The sequence below is a fragment of the Vigna umbellata genome, chromosome 10, assembly GCF_029865625.1.
Source record: "Vigna umbellata cultivar VRB3 chromosome 10, Vumbellata_1.0, whole genome shotgun sequence".
Lineage (NCBI taxonomy): Eukaryota > Viridiplantae > Streptophyta > Magnoliopsida > Fabales > Fabaceae > Vigna > Vigna umbellata.
In genome coordinates this window covers 14040822-14058844 of record NC_142174.1, presented here as the reverse complement: position 1 = coordinate 14058844, position 18023 = coordinate 14040822, and the positions used below count along the sequence as shown (strand labels likewise).

The 18023-nt window shown below is 37.0% G+C and overlaps 4 protein-coding genes across 6 annotated transcripts; 1 reads left to right on the top strand and 3 right to left on the bottom strand.

Moving 5' to 3' along the window:
- Positions 1-890: 890 nt before the first annotated feature.
- Positions 891-2030, top strand: MEE59 (maternal effect embryo arrest 59). 2 transcript variants are annotated; one of them, XM_047317709.2, is made up of 4 exons: positions 891-1228; positions 1316-1414; positions 1552-1716; positions 1820-2030. In XM_047317709.2, the coding sequence occupies exons 1-4, from the start codon at positions 989-991 to the stop codon at positions 1823-1825; spliced, it is 510 nt and encodes a 169-aa protein (XP_047173665.1). In that variant the 5' UTR covers positions 891-988; the 3' UTR covers positions 1826-2030. The 2 variants fall into 2 exon arrangements, with proteins under 2 accessions (XP_047173665.1, XP_047173664.1); XM_047317708.2 differs by having other exon boundaries at positions 892-1228; positions 1829-2030.
- A 130-nt stretch (positions 2031-2160) lies between these two features.
- Positions 2161-3885, bottom strand: LOC124841436 (cytochrome P450 81E8). Of its 2 annotated transcripts, none has more exons than XM_088100566.1 (2): positions 2937-3885; positions 2161-2872 (listed from the first exon to the last, which is right to left on the bottom strand). In XM_088100566.1, exons 1-2 carry the CDS (start codon positions 3873-3875, stop codon positions 2267-2269), a joined length of 1545 nt encoding a protein of 514 aa, XP_087956692.1. In that variant the 5' UTR covers positions 3876-3885; the 3' UTR covers positions 2161-2266. The 2 variants fall into 2 exon arrangements, with proteins under 2 accessions (XP_087956692.1, XP_047173663.1); XM_047317707.2 differs by having other exon boundaries at positions 2931-3876.
- Positions 3886-13764: 9879 nt separating this feature from the next.
- On the bottom strand, positions 13765-15640 carry LOC124819860 (cytochrome P450 81E8-like). Its single transcript, XM_047291452.2, has 2 exons — positions 14674-15640; positions 13765-14588 (listed from the first exon to the last, which is right to left on the bottom strand). Exons 1-2 carry the CDS (start codon positions 15559-15561, stop codon positions 13962-13964), a joined length of 1515 nt encoding a protein of 504 aa, XP_047147408.1. The 5' UTR covers positions 15562-15640; the 3' UTR covers positions 13765-13961.
- A 300-nt stretch (positions 15641-15940) lies between these two features.
- Positions 15941-18023, bottom strand: LOC124819859 (cytochrome P450 81E8-like). Its single transcript, XM_047291451.2, has 2 exons — positions 16808-18023; positions 15941-16720 (listed from the first exon to the last, which is right to left on the bottom strand). The coding sequence occupies exons 1-2, from the start codon at positions 17684-17686 to the stop codon at positions 16115-16117; spliced, it is 1485 nt and encodes a 494-aa protein (XP_047147407.2). The 5' UTR covers positions 17687-18023; the 3' UTR covers positions 15941-16114.

Below are 18023 nucleotides of genomic sequence, written 5' to 3'. Positions count from 1 at the left end.
AAACGAGGATCTTCGCCAGACATCTTTCTGTTGCTTCTGAGCATCGCGTCCTTCTTCTTCTATCTCCAGCCAACCCTGCAGAAGACACTGACGCTCAAATCAGAAATTTTCTATTTATAATTTAATAGTGAGTAAAACGTGAGTTTATCTCGAATCATAAACCCTTATTTATAGAGTTTAAAGGAATCTGATTAATTAATTTACCTGTTGATGGTCATTAATGCAAACATTAACTGTTTAACAGTAATTGTTAGTTGTTATGACATTTATTTGTGCATTAACTCTGCTCAACGGTTGTACGACCAAGATTTGCACGTTGACCTTTTGGTTTTTTAGGATCGAATGTCATCTTAACTTATGAATAGTGTTTGAGTACAAAGTAATGTAGAGACTCTCTTACACCTTTACAGTTCGGTCGATAATGAGTCTATAATAACACATTTATTTATATATTAACGAGAAACTAAGATGTAAATTTATCAAGTGATTTGTACGTGCCTCGTACCAAAATGCATGTAAGTATGCAATTTATGTGAATGATAATTTTTAGTTTAATTAATCATTTTGAAATATTTTACATACACAACCAGTATACAAATTTTCAGTAAATACGAAAATATCGTACTAGTATTCCAGTGCATATATTTATGTTAATCTGATTAAGTATATATACTATACTTGACTAATTCAATAAAATTAGAGTTATCATTACTATTATAGTATAAATTAATAGGACAAGACTTAGGTGTCCTCCATTGGGAGTCGCTTTTGTGAAGCCCATTCAAAGCATGCCTACGAAAACGGTGGTTTGATGTTTGAAGGCCCATGGTTTCATCTTCGAGCTGTCGATATCATATAATATTGTTGTGTCACTATCTATCTACATTCACTATTTTCATTGTCCTTTCTACCCTTACACTCTCTGTTAACACGTATATAGCATTCACCACCCGATTCTGTGTTCGGTTTGGTAGAGAAAAATAGCGGAATGACGACGATGGCGGAATTGACGACGACGAAGCCCAGCCGGAGCGACGAGATTTTGGATACGGAAGAGCAATTGAGGATCGCTTACGAGATCAAAGCCCATTTCGATGCCTTGCAACCCGACCGACCCGTCAAACCCAACAGAAGCGAACCCGGATCGCCACGCGCCGTTAACCACTCCCTCTCTAAGAACGATATTCCGGAGCTTCATAAATTTCAATCTCTTCAATCTAGCTCTCATGTATCTAACCTCTCTCTCTCTCAACCAATTATCAGAGAATAAGAAGAGTTTTTGGTGTGTTTTTCTGATAACTGCTAAAATTGACAGGATACAATTTCAACAGAGGGGGTGGTGAACGCACAGGACGAGTTTGTGGAGACGCAGTACTATAATGAATTGGCGTCCATTGACAAACAGCATCACACGGTTCGTGAACAATCCCTTTCTGGATCCACAATTAATTAAATCAAACTGCTGAAGCATCTGAGTTTTATTTTTGTGACCTTTTTGAAAAATTTCATGCGATTCAGTTTCTTGAATTTTTTCTTTTCGTTGTTGAACAGACGGGGAGTGGATTCATAAATGTTGTAACAGAAGGAGAGGAAAGTGGGTATAAGATTGAATTGCCCGATGGCCATGTTAATGCAGTTGAAACAGAAATCCAACCCAGAGGATATAAAAGCAACCCTGCCACCAACGACTGGGTTCCTAGCAGTGATGATTATCAGGTAGAGAGAAATAGTGTTTATTATATACACACGTAATATGTATTATGTATGTATGATGTTGAATTGAATAAATAACCTCCTGATGTTCTTTTCATATTGTAAGTTGTGACAGGTTTTCGTGTCCTCAAAGCCAAGTAGAAGCGAGTGCTCCTGATCTGCCATTGCTAGGTGAAAATGGTGTATTTTCTACCGGCTTTTTCTTATTATATATGTCTATTTCTTTATAAGAGATGAGGTGTGGTGGTACAACTGTTGCTGTATGAGAGAAATATCACTCATGATTAAAGATTATGAAAATAATTGAAGTAGTTCAAGTGCACTCTAAGTCTACTTGCTAGTTCAAGTAGACAATCAGTCTAATTGCATCCATGACATTTGTTCTTATACTTGAATACGCATTTAAATTTTACTCTCAAGTTCCTTTTATGGAAAGTACACACATACTAATTATACTCGCATTCTGGATATTTTTCGAAATGAGTAAATACACACCAATGCGTAATTCAACGCGATAATGTGATTGTACATTAATGAACAATCAAGGGAAAAATCAGAATATCTTGCTAATGATTGGACGCGTTTTGCATTTGGCCTCCAATGGAATGGCCTTGGGCACCAGAGTTCCCCGTCCTTCGGTCATGTCAACTTCCTCTTCTCCGATCCTTTCCCATTCAAAGCATTGAATCAACGAACCCAAAATCAAGTTCAAAGTTTTTTGTGCCATGGCTGCACCGGGACACGCTCTCCTCCCCAACCCAAAAGGCATTAGCTTGTTTGCGTCTATGGGACCATCCTCAAACCTCTCCGGCTTGAAGCTTGTTGGGTCAACCCACAGCTCCGGATCCCTATGTATGGTCCATGCATTCACCATTAACATGGTCTTACCTGGTACATCATACCCTCCCACCGTGCAATCTTCGTAGGAGAAATGAGGCAATAGCATTGGCGCTGGAGGATGCAATCGCAGAGTCTCAGTGATTATATTCTGAAGGTACTGCAATTTGCTTACATCCTCTTCCTTCATCAAACACTCTTCTCCAATCAGGGTGTCCAATTCAATCCTTGCTTTTTCCAACACTTCCGGATTGTTCAACAAATTCGACATGGCCCACTCTAATGCTATAGCGGAAGTCTCTGTTCCAGCCACAATCAACACCTGCAAAAAAGACTCTATAAACTACGAATTCTGCAAAAATTAAGAGTTAGGAAAGTACCATTACAAGGCCTTTGATAATTTGGTCGGTGTAATACTCAGGCTGTGACTCTTGTAAATGCAGCATACGTCCTATCATGGTGTTTGAGTCTTGATCTTTGTTCCGATGTTCGTCAACGAGTCCTTGAAACAGGGCGTCCATCTTCTCTCCAACTTTTCGTAACTTCGTGTGGCTACGGTTAAAATCGAACCATCTGAAGACAGGCACAAAATCTCCGAGGTGCGATCCCAACCCGAACTGAGCCATCTCATTCATGAGGTCTCTGAACTTCTTAGCCTCCTCGGCGTTGGTCCCCTCGTATTCGGAGCCGTAGTAGCGTTTTCCACACACCATTCTCATGATTGTGTTGAATGTGAGATCCGCGAACATGGACCTTAACTCCACTCTCGTGAACACTTCTTTGTTGGAGGCTCGAGCCAGATTTTGGAGCAGCTTCAGAGTCTCGTCGATTCGGATTCCCGAAAAGGAATTAAGACGTTGAGATGAGAGGATCTCGAGGGAGCTGATACGTCGCAGGTTCCGCCAGTGGTCGCCGTAGGATGCTGCTAAAAGAATGGTGTTGTCGTAGCCGAGGAACTTGGTCTTGATGGAAGGGAAACGATTCGCGAATATGATGTCGTTTGTGGTGAAACATTCTTCGGCGGCGGATGCAGATGAAACGACGAGGACCGGCTGTGAGCCGAACCGGAAAGAGAAAATAGGTCCGTATTTTTGTGATAGGACGTGGAAGGTGCGGTGTACCGGCTGTTTCAGCTGGTGAAGGTTGCCTATTACCGGAAGAGAAGGTGGACTTGGTGGTGGGTTTTTTTGTCTTTTTCTGGAGAATAGTAATTTTATGCTTAAGAAGAAGATAAAAAGGAAGGAAATAATCTTGATAAGGTGCTCTTCCATGACCCCCGGCTTCTTTAGCAGAGTCTCTATCAGTATCTGTGTGTATATATGCATATATAATTATATCCTTTATTTAATTATTTTAATAATAAAGAAAATGAAAGGTCGGGAAGATATAAATGGAAGGAAAATGGTATGAGGACAACCATTTTTTGCCAACAATTTGACAACTCGAGGTGGTGTTTTTGCATTGGCCAAATTTAATAAAAAGAAAATGGAAAATGTTATTTGGACAACAAAAGTTTGACACAATTTTGACAATGGCGACGTGGCAGCTGTGCATTGGCTCAGTGAATTGAAAACAAACCAGAAAAAACCCAAAATACCCCTCACCCCGGTTCACTGAGCCAATGCACAGCTGCCACGTCGCCGTTGTCAAAATTGTGTCAAACTTTTGTTGTCCAAATAACATTTTCCAAAGAAAATAGAGAGAAGTTATCATACTAAGGGTAAAATTGGAAGAAAAGTTTACAAGTTTAACATTTTTGGTTTCGCGGTTTTCGTTTTCATTTTTTCGCTCTCACCTCTACACTTCTTTCATCCCTTTTATCTTCTCTCTCGATCTAACCTCTATCTTATCTGTCGTTCTAACCCTATTCTTGTATCTTTTTTCTGATTCGAAGTCTGGTGGCGGTGTGGGTGTCATGAATTTAATTCTTTTTACGTTGTGTGTGTTATAATGAATAAAGGTGTTATATTGAAAAAAGAACGCAGAATATTAATAAGTATTTAAAATGACAATGGTTTCAGAAATGAATATAAGTTGTGGAATTTGTTGACCAAAAAACCATACAAGTGAATTTAAGGGTCATTAATGGTTGGGAGGTTATGTTTGGTGACCCCAAGAAGTGGGGAAGAAGCCATTCTTACTGAGGGGACCAAGTTGGACAAGTGCAGAGCTAATCTGTAGAAAAAACATTGTCGTAATCGTTTACAGTGGCCTCGTAAACGATTACACGAGAGAAATCATTGTTTTGTACAGAAAGTTGAGCTGAAGTAGTCAGTCGTGGTGTCCTGGGTGATCATTGGCAAAAACTGTTAATTTAAAGCATAAGTCCACTTGTATTTACTTGGTGTTGGTGTTTGACTGGTGGTAGAGGGTGGTAGGTGATGGGAGGTGACCCCAAGAAGTGGGGAAGAAGTCATTCTTACTGAAGGGACCAGTTGGAGAAGTGCATGGCTAATCTACAGAAAAAACACTGTGGCAATAGTTTATAGTGGTCTGGTAAACGATTACACGAGAGAAATCACTGTTTTGTACAGAAAGTTGAACTGAAGTAGTCAGCTGTGGTGTCATGGGTGATCATTGGCAAAAATTGTTACTTTCAGGCACAAGTCCACTTGTATTGACTTGGTATTGGTGTTTCAGTGGTGGTAGAGAGTGGTAAGTGATGGGAGGTGACCCCAAGAAGTGGAGAAGAAGCCATTCTTGTTACTAATAAGGAGTATTGGTAAATCTTGAAGAAATTTGTTTTGATGATGCTACAAGAAGTTTTAGTTGAAGAAGATATTAGAATTAGTTAAAAGCAAGTTGTAGAAATTAAATGTAGTAGGAAATTCTTGTAAACCTTGTAAAACTTGCATTTTTAACCTGCAATAATCGATTATGATTAAGCAATAATCGATTATCACAAGTCATACTTGAATAATCGATTATCACTTCATATAATCGATTATCACATCTTTGAAAACCTGTAACGGACTTGAATAATCGATTATCACTTACAATAATCGATTATTCATGGCAGTTGGGAGCTGTCCTTTGGCATTCAGTGTACTTGGCTATATATTTTGATTTGGAGAAATCAGAAGGTAACGTTGTTGAACAGAAGCTCTTGCAGAATACTGTTTGTCAGAGGAAGTTCTCAGAAGCTATAGTTCAAGTTCCCTTGCTTGGTCTCGTGAACAAGAGAGGCTCGCGTGTCGTGTGTCGATAGTCGGAGCAAGCTCTCTTCGAGTTAGCAAGGTGCTCTGCCTGGTCTCGTGAATAGGAGAAGCTCGTGTTTCGTTTGTCGATAGTCGGAGCGGTTCTCTTCGAGTTGGCAGAGTGTTCTTCTTCCGGTTCGTTCGTCGAAGGAAGGTTTATTTATCTGCTTTATTCACTATTTCTTGTAATCTGTTAAATAACTTTTTAGTGAAAAAGGTTAATCACTATTTATAGTGATTAACGACTGGACGTAGATTCTTTTGAATCGAACCAGGATAAAAATTGCTTGTGTGATTTTCTATTCCCTACACTCTTTATCTTTTACGCATATCAACTGTTTGATAAATTTTCTCTAAGAAAATTGTTTTTCTAAAACGGACCATTAAACTTGATTTGTGACCGTAACACACTTTCCGAATATTTTATTCCGCTGCGCGACTCTATAACGGTACCGATTGTTCCAACAATTGGTATCAGAGCTTGCTTTGATAGTTTTTCAAAATTTGTGAAAATGGCTGGTCACAATCAAAACCATGTATATGCTGAGGGTGCTTCCATTAACAGACCTCCATTGTTTACTGGTGATAACTATGCTTTTTGGAAAGTCAGAATGGAAATTTTTATGGGGTCTGTTGACAGAGGCATCTGGGAAGCTGTACTAAATGGTCCCTATATTCCAAAAAGAACTATTGATGGTGTAGAAGTAGAAAAACCATACTTTAACTGGACTGTTGAGGAAAATAGAAGAGCCCAATTTGATATTAAGGCTCAGAATATAATTTTTTCTGCACTAACCATTGATGATTTTTTCAAAGTTTCTGTTTATGAAAGTGCTCAGGAAATGTGGGAATTTTTAAAAGTCACTCATGATGAAGTATCGAATGTGGCTAAGTTGACTTGTTCGAATTCATGCTCTACATCAAACTCCTCAAGCTCAAGCGATTCTAATGAGCAAGAAAATCTATGCTTGATGGCCAATGATAAATTATCTGAAAGCAAAATCTTGAAGGAAAAGAAGGACTATCAAGGTTCCTCTTCAAGTTTCAAATGTTATGGATGTGGTGAAAGAGGCCATGTGAAAGCTTATTGTTCAAGCAACAAAAGAAGTAAAGAAAGAAAAGAAAAGAAAATTCACAAGAAGAAAAAGGTTCACATTGCGTCGGAGGATAATGCATCAACCACCTCTAGTTCAAGTGATTCAGTTGAAGAAGTAAACTTATGTTTGACAGCTAATGTTGATGACACTGCAAGCCAAGTAAGTTGTTCTAATTCTGAATCTAGTGAATTTGATTTGCAAAAAGCTTTTCTTGAATTGCTTGATGAATCTGAAAAATTGAATGTTGCTCATAAAAATTTGAAAAAGGAATTTAAAGAATTGCGAATTAAATATGAGAAGGCATTAGATGAGGAAGTAAGTTTGAGAAATAAAATTTGCAACTTGGAAATGAAAGAGTCTTCAAATGTTGAACATCCTGTTGAATGTCTTTCATGTAAGAATCATATGCTTGATATTGATATTCTTGAAAATCTTCTTGAAGTTCCAACTGGAAATAATAATGTTGAAATGCCTATAACTGTTAGAAAGGTTTATAAAAACAAAAGTGTTTTTAAAAGTAAGAACCAAATTAAAAGAATCCATAGGGTATGGGTTGAAAAAGGAACTGTGTCTTATATAAATCCAAATGTTGTCACATGCTTTTATTGTATGAAAAAGGGACACACTTCTAACAAATGTAGAATTAAACATTTTGATGTTCCAAATGGAAAATATGCTTGGATTCCTGTTATAAAGTAAATTGTCTCTAACCTCAAAGGACCCAAATGAGATTATGGGGACCAAAACTCTATTGTTTTGCTTTGCAGGTTAATTTTTCAAAACGAAAAGAAGACTCTATGGTATCCTGGTATTTTTTAAGAGCTTTGAAATAATTTGTGAATGTTAGATGTGTCTTAAGTTGAAAATTTGGCCCAAATTTGTGTTTTTCAGAAATTAACGTAAATAATCGATTATCAAGGGTAATAATCGATTATCTCGTCCTCAAAAATTTGGATTTTGACAATTTGGCTCGCACATAATCGATTATTTAAAGTAATAATCGATTATCTTAAGTCACAGCGTAAAAAAAAAAAAAAAAAAACTTTTTTTATATTTTTTTTATTTTTTTTGGAGTCTGTTTCTAAAAGGAAATTATTACATTCAGGGGAAGATATATGAGGTATTATGCTCTTTCATGTTATGAAATTTCAATTTTATTTATGTTTTGAAATGCATCTTTTGATTAATTGAGGGGGAGATCATATTTAGGGGGAGCCTTTAACATCCGATCTTTTTGCTTCTGATCAAAAAGGGGGAGAAGAATAATACAAGGGGAGAAGTATAAATTATTAGAGGTATTGCTAACCTTATTGTTGTTTGTTAGCTTGTATGTTTCGCAGGTAAGCCAAACTTGCTTTTAAAATTTGAATTTTTTATCATCATCAAAAAGGGGGAGATTGTTACCAATAAGGAGTATTGGTAAATCTTGAAGAAATTTGTTTTGATGATGCTACAAGAAGTTTTAGTTGAAGAAGATATTAGAATTAGTTAAAAGCAAGTTGTAGAAATTAAATGTAGTAGGAAATTCTTGTAAACCTTGTAAAACTTGCATTTTTAACCTGCAATAATCGATTATGATTAAGCAATAATCGATTATCACAAGTCATACTTGAATAATCGATTATCACTTCATATAATCGATTATCACATCTTTGAAAACCTGTAACGGACTTGAATAATCGATTATCACTTACAATAATCGATTATTCATGGCAGTTGGGAGCTGTCCTTTGGCATTCAGTGTACTTGGCTATATATTTTGATTTGGAGAAATCAGAAGGTAACGTTGTTGAACAGAAGCTCTTGCAGAATACTGTTTGTCAGAGGAAGTTCTCAGAAGCTATAGTTCAAGTTCCCTTGCTTGGTCTCGTGAACAAGAGAGGCTCGCGTGTCGTGTGTCGATAGTCGGAGCAAGCTCTCTTCGAGTTAGCAAGGTGCTCTGCCTGGTCTCGTGAATAGGAGAAGCTCGTGTTTCGTTTGTCGATAGTCGGAGCGGTTCTCTTCGAGTTGGCAGAGTGTTCTTCTTCCGGTTCGTTCGTCGAAGGAAGGTTTATTTATCTGCTTTATTCACTATTTCTTGTAATCTGTTAAATAACTTTTTAGTGAAAAAGGTTAATCACTATTTATAGTGATTAACGACTGGACGTAGATTCTTTTGAATCGAACCAGGATAAAAATTGCTTGTGTGATTTTCTATTCCCTACACTCTTTATCTTTTACGCATATCAACTGTTTGATAAATTTTCTCTAAGAAAATTGTTTTTCTAAAACGGACCATTAAACTTGATTTGTGACCGTAACACGCTTTCCGAATATTTTATTCCGCTGCGCGACTCTATAACGGTACCGATTGTTCCAACAATTCTTACTTAGGGGACCAAGTTCGACAAGTGCAGAGCTAATCTGCAGAAAAAACACTGTGGTAATCGTTTACAGGATCCTTGTAATCGATTACAATGGCAAAAAAGAACTAAACTTGATTACCATGACATAATTTGAAAGGTCTTTGAGTATAGATTCCAACAAAACAAGAATCAACTCATTTGGAGTTCGGTGGAGAAAGTTATGAGCAAAAGAACAAGCAAAAGTCAGAGTTGGCAAGAACATATGAAACGCTAACTTGAAAGAATAAACTGTACCAACTCAGATGTCCAAAAATTACAAATTAGTAGTCATTGGAAAGCTTTTTGAGTCTAGTTTCTAATAAAAAAAGAATCACATCATTTGGAGGTCGGTGAGAAAAGTTATCATTAAAATAGCCAGCAAAGGTCAAAGTTGACAGCATGTTATCTAACTCAAATTGCCTTTGGCTACTTATGTGCGCACAGGTGGCTCCTGCAGCACAAGTTTTTGTACAAAACTAGACTTTTGTTCGTGTAACCGTTTACAAGGCTCTTGTAATCGATTACAAGACACAAAATGGCCTGCACTTGTTTCAGCACTTGAACCAACTTGGTCTTGACACCAACATTGGGTCTTTCCTTCACCATGGACTGCCCAAACCCTAGTTTCCTCCCTCTACTCACACTTAAACACTAAAAATAACTCTCATCAACTGAAGAAATATGGAAAAATAACGTAAAATGTCTTTGGCTACATGTGTGCCCACAACTAGCTCCTACAGCACAAGTTTTTGTACAAAACCAGATTTTTTTTCGTGTAATCGTTTACAGTGTCCTTGTAATCGATTACAGTGTCAAAAAAGGTGTAAACTTGATTTCCAAGGCATAATTTGAAAGGTCTTTGAGTCTAGATTCCAACAAAATAAGAATCAACTCATTTGGAGTTCGGTGAAGAAAGTTATGAGCAAAAGAACAAACAAAGGTCAGAGTTGGCAAGAATATATGAAACGCTAACTTGAAAGAATAAACTGTACCAACTCAGATGTCCAACAATTACAAATTAGTAGTCATTGGAAAGATTTTTGAGTCTAGTTTCTCATAAAAAAAAGAATCACATCATTTGGAGGTCGGTGGGAAAAGTTATCACTAAAATAGCTAGCAAAGGTCAAAGTTGACAGCATGATATCTCACCCAAGTTGCTCATCTCATAAACATTGTTTCTTTCCTCATCATGGGGTGCCAAAACATGACATTTGAACAAAAAAATCGACTATAAAACATTATTACTTTTGTGAATACTGGGTGCCCAAACATGACTTTCGAACCTATACTCACACTCGAACACTAAAATCAAGTGAAAACCAGTTGATTTATGCCAAAAAATTAAAAATTTTGACTATGGTCACCTAGGTTACCACAACTAACTCCTCCAGTACAAGTTTCTGTACAAATCCTGGATTTTGTTCGTGTAATCGTTTACCAAGCATCTGTAAACGATTACAAGTGTATTTTTTGGTGCAGAAGTTTCAAGACTTCATCTAAGTTGTTCATCTCATAAACATTGTTCATTTCCTCAATCATGGGGTGCCCAAACATGACTTTCCAGCCTATAATCACACTCGAACACTAAAATCAAGTGAAAACCAGTTGATTTATGCCAAAAAATTAAAAATTTTGACTATGGTCACCTACGTTACCACAACTGACTCCTCTAGTACAAGTTTCTGTACAAATCCTAGATTTTGTTCGTTTAATCGTTTACCAAGCATCTGTAAACGATTACAAGTGTGTTTTTTGGTGCAGAAGTTTCAAGACTTCATCTAAGTTGTTCATCTCATAAACATTGTTCATTTCCTCAATCATAGGGTGTCCAAACATGACTTTCCAGCCTATACTCACACTCAAACACTAAAATCAAGTGAACACCAGTTGATTTATGCCAAAAAATTAAAAATTTTGACTATGGTCACCTACGTTACCACAACTGACTCCTCCAGTACAAGTTTCTGTACAAATCCTGGATTTTGTTCGTGTAATCGTTTACCAAGCATCTGTAAACGATTACAAGTGTATTTTTTGGTGCAGAAGTTTCAAGACTTCATTTAAGTTGTTCATCTCATAAACATTGTTCATTTCCTCAATCATGGGGTGCCCAAATATGACTTTCCAGCCTATACTCACACTCAAACACTAAAATCAAGTGAAAACCAATTGATTTATGGCAAAAAATTAAAAATTTTGACTATGGTCACCTACGTTACCACAACTAACTCCTCCAGTACAAGTTTCTGTACAAATCCTGGATTTTGTTCGTGTAATCGTTTACCAAGCATCTGTAAACGATTACAAGTGTATTTTTTGGTGCAGAAGTTTCAAGACTTTATCTAAGTTGTTCATCTCATAAATATCGTTCATTTCCTCAATCATGGGGTGCCCAAACATGACTTTCCAGCCTATACTCACACTCAAACACTAAAATCAAGTGAAAACAAGTTGATTGATGCCAAAAAATTAAAAATTTTGACTATGGTCACCTACGTTACCACAACTGACTCCTCCAGTACAAGTTTCTGTACAAATCCTGGAATTTGTTCGTGTAATCGTTTACCAATGAGTTGTAATCGATTACAACTGTGTTTTTTGGTGCAAAAGTTCCAGGACTTCACCTAACTTCATCATGTCACAAGCATTGTTTCATTCCTCCATCAAATATATCAGTACTAATCAAAGTGACCACTTTATTCATTAACAATTCAAACAAAACCATATTTCACAATGACAATAACAAAGGAAATTCAATTAACATTAATAATATGTACAATTTTGTATTACTTTCTCTTAACATTGAACAAAATATATTCCAAATTACAAACATTTGTTCATCTATGTACAATTTTGTATTACTTTCTCTTAAGAAATCTATACAAATATCAATCATATTTTATTCTAAGAAATCGAGTGTAAGGAATCCTAAGCACTCTACTTTTGTAACGCCTTCGTGACCCTATCCTCACGTAAGTCTTCATTGGAGGTGGATTGGTGGACATGCCTCCCGGGGAAAAAAAATCCAATGTTCATGGACGGTTCTTCACATAAAACACTTTGTCCACCATCTCCGGAATCAGTGACCGGTGCTCCTCTATCAAATGCTCATTCAAAGTAGAAATATACTTTGTTAAAAAGGAGTGACTAACCCTCAACTGCATCAACAACAAACAAAATAACCAAAACATAAAAGCCGTAAAACAAAAACAACAAAAAATTTAACAAGGAAAACCCAAAATCCAAACCGAAAACGCAATGTACAAAATGAAGGAAGAATGCATTTACCTTGCTCGTCGAAGGACCATGGTTACCGGAACTTGCCATTTTGCACAATATACTCAACAAAGAGGACGACATTGACCAAAACGAAGAGATGTACCAAAAACGTAGAACGAGAACGACAAGGAAGAGCGACAACCACAAGGAAGAGGGAGAACGAAAACCAAAAGAGAGAGCTAGAACGAAGATGATGAACGAGAAGGAAGAAAGAGAACGGTGATTTCTAGTGAAATAGGGCAAGGGGTATCTTTGGAATTCCAAATTTTCTGAAGCTCTCATCAATTTCGATGTCACAATTTCAGAAATAAAAGAAAAAAAATTGGATCAATACACTACTGACACCTGGCGTTGTTAAAAATGTGTTAAAATTTTGTTGTTGGAATATCACGATCCTTAATGGAAAGGTAAGCAAGATATAAATGGCAATCACCCACGGTCATGAAAATAAAATTCGCTGAATTACGTCCAACTATTTTTAAAGCTATCCGCGATTTTAAATTAAATTATTAAAATATATATTCAGATAATAAACAATTTTAAAATAAAACTAAAATAAAATTATACATTAAAATAATAATAATGATAATTTCATCTATTAAATAAATTTACATATATCAAATATAAATTTAAAAATTTAATTTTAAAAAATAAATTTAATTTCATATATTTAAATAAAAATATAAATATATAAAATCAAATGTTAAACAATTTTTCAATGATTAATATTTTATATAAAAAATGTATTATTTATCATTAAATTTTATTAAAAATACTAAAATAAAATTTACTAACGACTATTAACAAGTAATATCAAGTTAAATACTATATAACATTACCCACTCTATGAACAAGTGAATAATTAAAAACTGTATTCCATTACCTTTAGATATCTTTAAATATATTTATTTATTATTCCTTACAAATTGAATTCATAAATATAAGTGTCTATTTTTTCTTCCCTAAGTATAAAATGTAAGCATCAATATATGGAGGGGTTGTTGGTCGACAACCATTTTGATGTTTCAAGTACATTGGTAAGTTATTTTAATCATAATTAATTATATTGTTTCAAGGAGTCATAAATACTAACATGTTAAAAACTATATAATGAGAAATAATACGGAGAATTGTTATCCTCTTATGCTACAACAGATTCATATAATTTTTTGGAAAAATATTTACCTAATACGTATATATATATATTTTAATCTTTAAAGAAGATTATATATATTTTTAAGATAATTATAGATAAGATTACGTAAACGATCACATGTCAATATATTTCATTATATCTTCAATACCATATTTCGTACCCAGCCAAATCTTATCTTCCTCCTCCCTTAATTTACTTTTTCTTTATACATTTCTCATAGTAGCAATACAAAAGAGTTTTTTATTTATACACTAATATAAAAAATAAAGACGAGATAACTGATCAGGTTTAAAGTAATTTAAAGGGATTTAAGTGAAAATAAGAAATTGTTTGTGAGGATTTGACGAGGCTTGCATTGCAGCTCCAAAGGAATGGCCTTCCGCACTATATTTCCTTCTCCTTCACTCAGCTCAACTTCTTCTTCGCCAATTCTCTTCCATTCAAAGCATTGAATCAATGAGCTTAAAGTTAAGCCCAAAGTTTTTTGGGCCATGGCTGCGCCAGGACACGCCCTTCTTCCCATCCCAAACGGGATCAGCTTGTGACCATTCACTGGCCCATTTTCAAACCTCTCGGGCTTAAAACTCGTTGGGTCAGCCCACAACTCCGGGTCTCTGTGTATGGCCCACGCATTCACCATTAACACGGTATTACGTGGCACGTCATAACCTCCCACGGTGCAGTCTTCCGAGGATAAATGAGGTATTAACATAGGGACCGGTGGATTCAACCGCAGAGTTTCTGATACTATATTCTGAAGGTAATGTAATTTGGGAATATCCGTTTCCTCCACCAAACGCGCTTCTCCAACGTGCTTTTCCAATTCAGTCCTTGCTTTTTCCAACACCTCTGGATGGTTTGCCAAACGGGACATTGCCCACTCCAATGCTGCAGCAGAAGTCTCTGTTCCAGCCACAATTAACGCCTGCAAAACCCATAAAATATGCAGAAATGAGTCGTGAACTGTGTTAAAATGAAGTATACGTGAGATGTGGAAATCAACGACTCACCATAATAAGACCCTTGATGATTTGATCAGTGTAATACTCAGGCTGTGACTGCTGCGAGGAGAGTAGATGGTCTAGCATGGTGTCCGAACTTTCTTTCTTCTTCCGATGCTCATCTATCAGACCTTGAAAAAGCGCGTCTAGCTTCTCCCCGAACTTTCGTAACTTTTTGTCACCGCTAAAATTGAACAATCTGAAAAAAGGCACAAAATCGCCGAGGTTGGATCCCAATCCGAACTGCGTCAATTCATCCATAACCTCTCTGAATTTCCTAGCCTCTTCGGCTTTGGTCTCATCGTGTTCTTCCACGCCGTAATAACGTTTTCCACACACCATTCTCATCACGGTGTTGAACGTTAGGTCTGCAAACAGTGGTCTTAGTTCCACTTTCGTGAAATCGTCTTTATTAGAAGCATCAGCAAGTTTTTGTAGCAGCCTGATGGTCTCGTCCTTTCGAATTCCCAGAAAGGAATTAAGGCGGTGATTGGAGAGGATCTCCAAGGTGCTGATGCGGCGTAGGTTGCGCCAGTGATCGCCGTAAGACGAGACTGTGATGAGGGTGTTGTTAAAGGCGAGATATTTGGTCTTTGTAGAGTTGAAACGATTTGCAAAGATGATATCATTTTTGGTGAAACATTCTTCCGCTGCAGATGCGGATGAAACTACAAGAACGGGTTGATACCCAAAGCGAAGAGCGAAGATAGGACCGTATTTTTGTGAGAGGGTGTGGAAGGTGCGATGAATTGGGTGTTTGACCATGTGGAGGTTACCTATCAGAGGAAGACAAGGTGGAGATGGTGCTGAGTTTTTCAACCCTTTTCTGAAGAACAACAGTTTCAAAGAGATGACAAAAATGAAAAAGAAAAACATGTTGACAAGATTGTCTTCCATGTTTAGCAAAGTTCGACGGAAGAGTGAATTCGATACAGATGTTATCGTTATCCCTATTCTTTATACACTCTTTTCGGTGCACTTTTCAAGCTATCAATACCTCACAATAGTCTTATTCAAATTTGCATGGTTGAATAATATTCTAACTCAGAAAAGTAAACAAACAGGGCCATCAGAATAAGAAAAAAAATCCAGAAAAATATTTTTTTATACACCCAAATCACTTTTAGAAGTAATTTCGTTATTAAATACATTGGATCTTTTCACAGGTTTCTAGAAATACTTGTCCTTAAGGTAATGTTTTGTGAAAAGTCGCAATAATATTATAGCTCCTTTCAATATTTCAACACTTTTTATAACTATGAAGGGAAAAGGAATGTGGTGTCAAAGGTGCACTATATTAAAAGTGAAACTGCGATTAATCAAAACACCAGAAATCTTATTACAGGGTGGACTACCAAATGGTATTTAGAAAAGAAAAATATGTTAGAAGGCTACTAATTCAACATGGTAGATAATTTGAACATCCACAACAACTTAAATTTAGACAAATTTAGAAAATCTTCCTAACTATTGGACGTGCTTTGCATCGAGCCTCCAATGGAATTGCCTTGGCCACAATAGTTCCTCGTCCTTCGGTGAGGTCAATTTCTTCCTCACCAACTCTTTTCCACTCAAAGCATTGAATCAATAGGCCCAAAGTCAAGCCCATAGTTCTTTGGGCCATGCCAACACCAGGACATGCCCTCCTTCCCAACCCAAAAGGCATTAATTTGTGTGCAGCCACTGGGTCATTCTGAAACCTTTCGGGCTTGAAGCTTGTCGGGTCAGTCCAAAGCTTCGGGTCCCTATGTATGGCCCACGCATTCACCATTAACATAGTGTTACGTGGTACGTCATAACCTCCCACATTGCAATCTTCAGAGGATAGATGGGGCAAAAACATGGGCAGTGGTGGATGTAATCGTAGAGTCTCAGATATAACATTCTGAAGGTATGGTAATTTAGTAACGTCTGCTTCCTCCATAAAACGCTCTCCTCCAACTTCCATGTCGATTTCAATTCTTAATTTCTCCAATATCTCTGGGTTGTTCAACAGATTAGACATTGCCCACTCTAATGCTACAGCGGAAGTCTCTGTTCCAGCCACATAAAATGCCTACCAAATTAAAAAACAACATTACTACAATCATGTTCCAGAAAAATGAATCAACATAACATGGTACAAAGTAAATTAACAACTTACCATAATAAGTCCCTTGATGATCTGGTCAGTGTAATAGTCAGGTTGTGACTTCTGCGAAGAAAGCAAATGGTCGATCATGGTATTTGAACTTTCCTTCTTATTCCGATGTTCATCAATGAGTCCTTGGAAGAACGCATCTAGCTTCTCTCCAACCTTTCGTAACTTTTTGTTACTCCGAAAAATTCTGAAAAGTGGCACAAAATCTCCGAGGTTGGACCCCAACCCAAATTGCGATATCTCATCCATGAGCTCTCTGAACTTCTTAGCCTCCTCAGCGGTGGTGCCGTCGTGTTCCTCACCGTAGTAACGTTTTCCACACACCATTCTGATGACTATGTTGAACGTGAGTTCTGCAAACATGGGTCTCAGCTCTACTTTCGCTGATTCTTCTTTACCAGAGATTCTAACCATCTTTCGAAGCAACTTCATAGTCTCGTCCTTTCGTACTCCCAAAAACGAGTTAAGACGGTGATTAGAGAGGATTTCTAGAGAGCTGATACGACGCAAGTTGCGCCAGTGGTCGCCGTACGATGATGCCGTGATAATGGTGTTGTTGAAGCCAAGATACTTGGAAGTGGAAGAGTGAAAACGATTCGCGAAAACGATGTCGTTTTTTGTGAAACATTCTTCCGCCGCAGATGCTGATGAAACGACGAGGATGGGTTGAGATCCGAACCGGAGAGAGAGGATAGGACCGTATTTCTGTGAGAGGCCATGCAAGGCGCGGTGCACTGGCTGTTTTTTCAGCTGATATAGGTTGCCGATTATTGGAAGAGACGGTGGAGACGGTGGTGGGTTTTTCAACCTTCTGAAAAACAACAGTTTCAAAGTGATGACAAAAATGAAAAGGTAAAGGAGGTTGATAAGGTTGTATTCCATGTTGAACAAATTTCGAAGAATCGGTTAATTCGATACAAATCTTGCGGCCATTCCAAGTCTTTATACACTCTTTTCAGTATACTTTTCAAAATTTCAATCCCTCACGTCAGTCTTATCTCCATGGCTGCAATACTATTCCAACTCAGAAAGGTAAACAAATAGCATTCGGCAGAATAAAAGCACAATACCACTACTTTCAGTTTTCACACATTTGGAAGAAACTTTAAAGGCTTGAATGAAGTGTTTAAAGATTGGGAGTTGAAAGAAATTGAAAGAAATTGAAAAAAAAAGGAAAGACTTATTGTATCAAATGCTTCTAAAATTTTTCTGCTGGTTT

What these genes read in the sequence shown, in the direction of transcription:
- LOC124819860 (XM_047291452.2), bottom strand. Translation starts at nt 15,561, where the DNA reads ATGGAAGACAATCTTGTCAACATGTTTTTCTTTTTCATTTTTGTCATC. An exon ending in TCATCAAGGGTCTTATTATG is followed by an intron (nt 14,589 to 14,673) that starts GTGAGTCGTTGA and finishes TGGGTTTTGCAG; the next exon opens with GCGTTAATTGTGGCTGGAAC.
- LOC124819859 (XM_047291451.2), bottom strand. Translation starts at nt 17,686, where the DNA reads ATGGAATACAACCTTATCAACCTCCTTTACCTTTTCATTTTTGTCATC. An exon ending in TCATCAAGGGACTTATTATG is followed by an intron (nt 16,721 to 16,807) that starts GTAAGTTGTTAA and finishes TTAATTTGGTAG; the next exon opens with GCATTTTATGTGGCTGGAAC.
- MEE59 (XM_047317708.2), top strand. Translation starts at nt 989, where the DNA reads ATGACGACGATGGCGGAATTGACGACGACGAAGCCCAGCCGGAGCGAC. An exon ending in CTCTTCAATCTAGCTCTCAT is followed by an intron (nt 1,229 to 1,315) that starts GTATCTAACCTC and finishes TAAAATTGACAG; the next exon opens with GATACAATTTCAACAGAGGG. An exon ending in TTGACAAACAGCATCACACG is followed by an intron (nt 1,415 to 1,551) that starts GTTCGTGAACAA and finishes GTTGTTGAACAG; the next exon opens with ACGGGGAGTGGATTCATAAA.
- LOC124841436 (XM_047317707.2), bottom strand. Translation starts at nt 3,875, where the DNA reads ATGCATATATACACACAGATACTGATAGAGACTCTGCTAAAGAAGCCG. An exon ending in TTATCAAAGGCCTTGTAATG is followed by an intron (nt 2,873 to 2,930) that starts GTACTTTCCTAA and finishes TCTTTTTTGCAG; the next exon opens with GTGTTGATTGTGGCTGGAAC.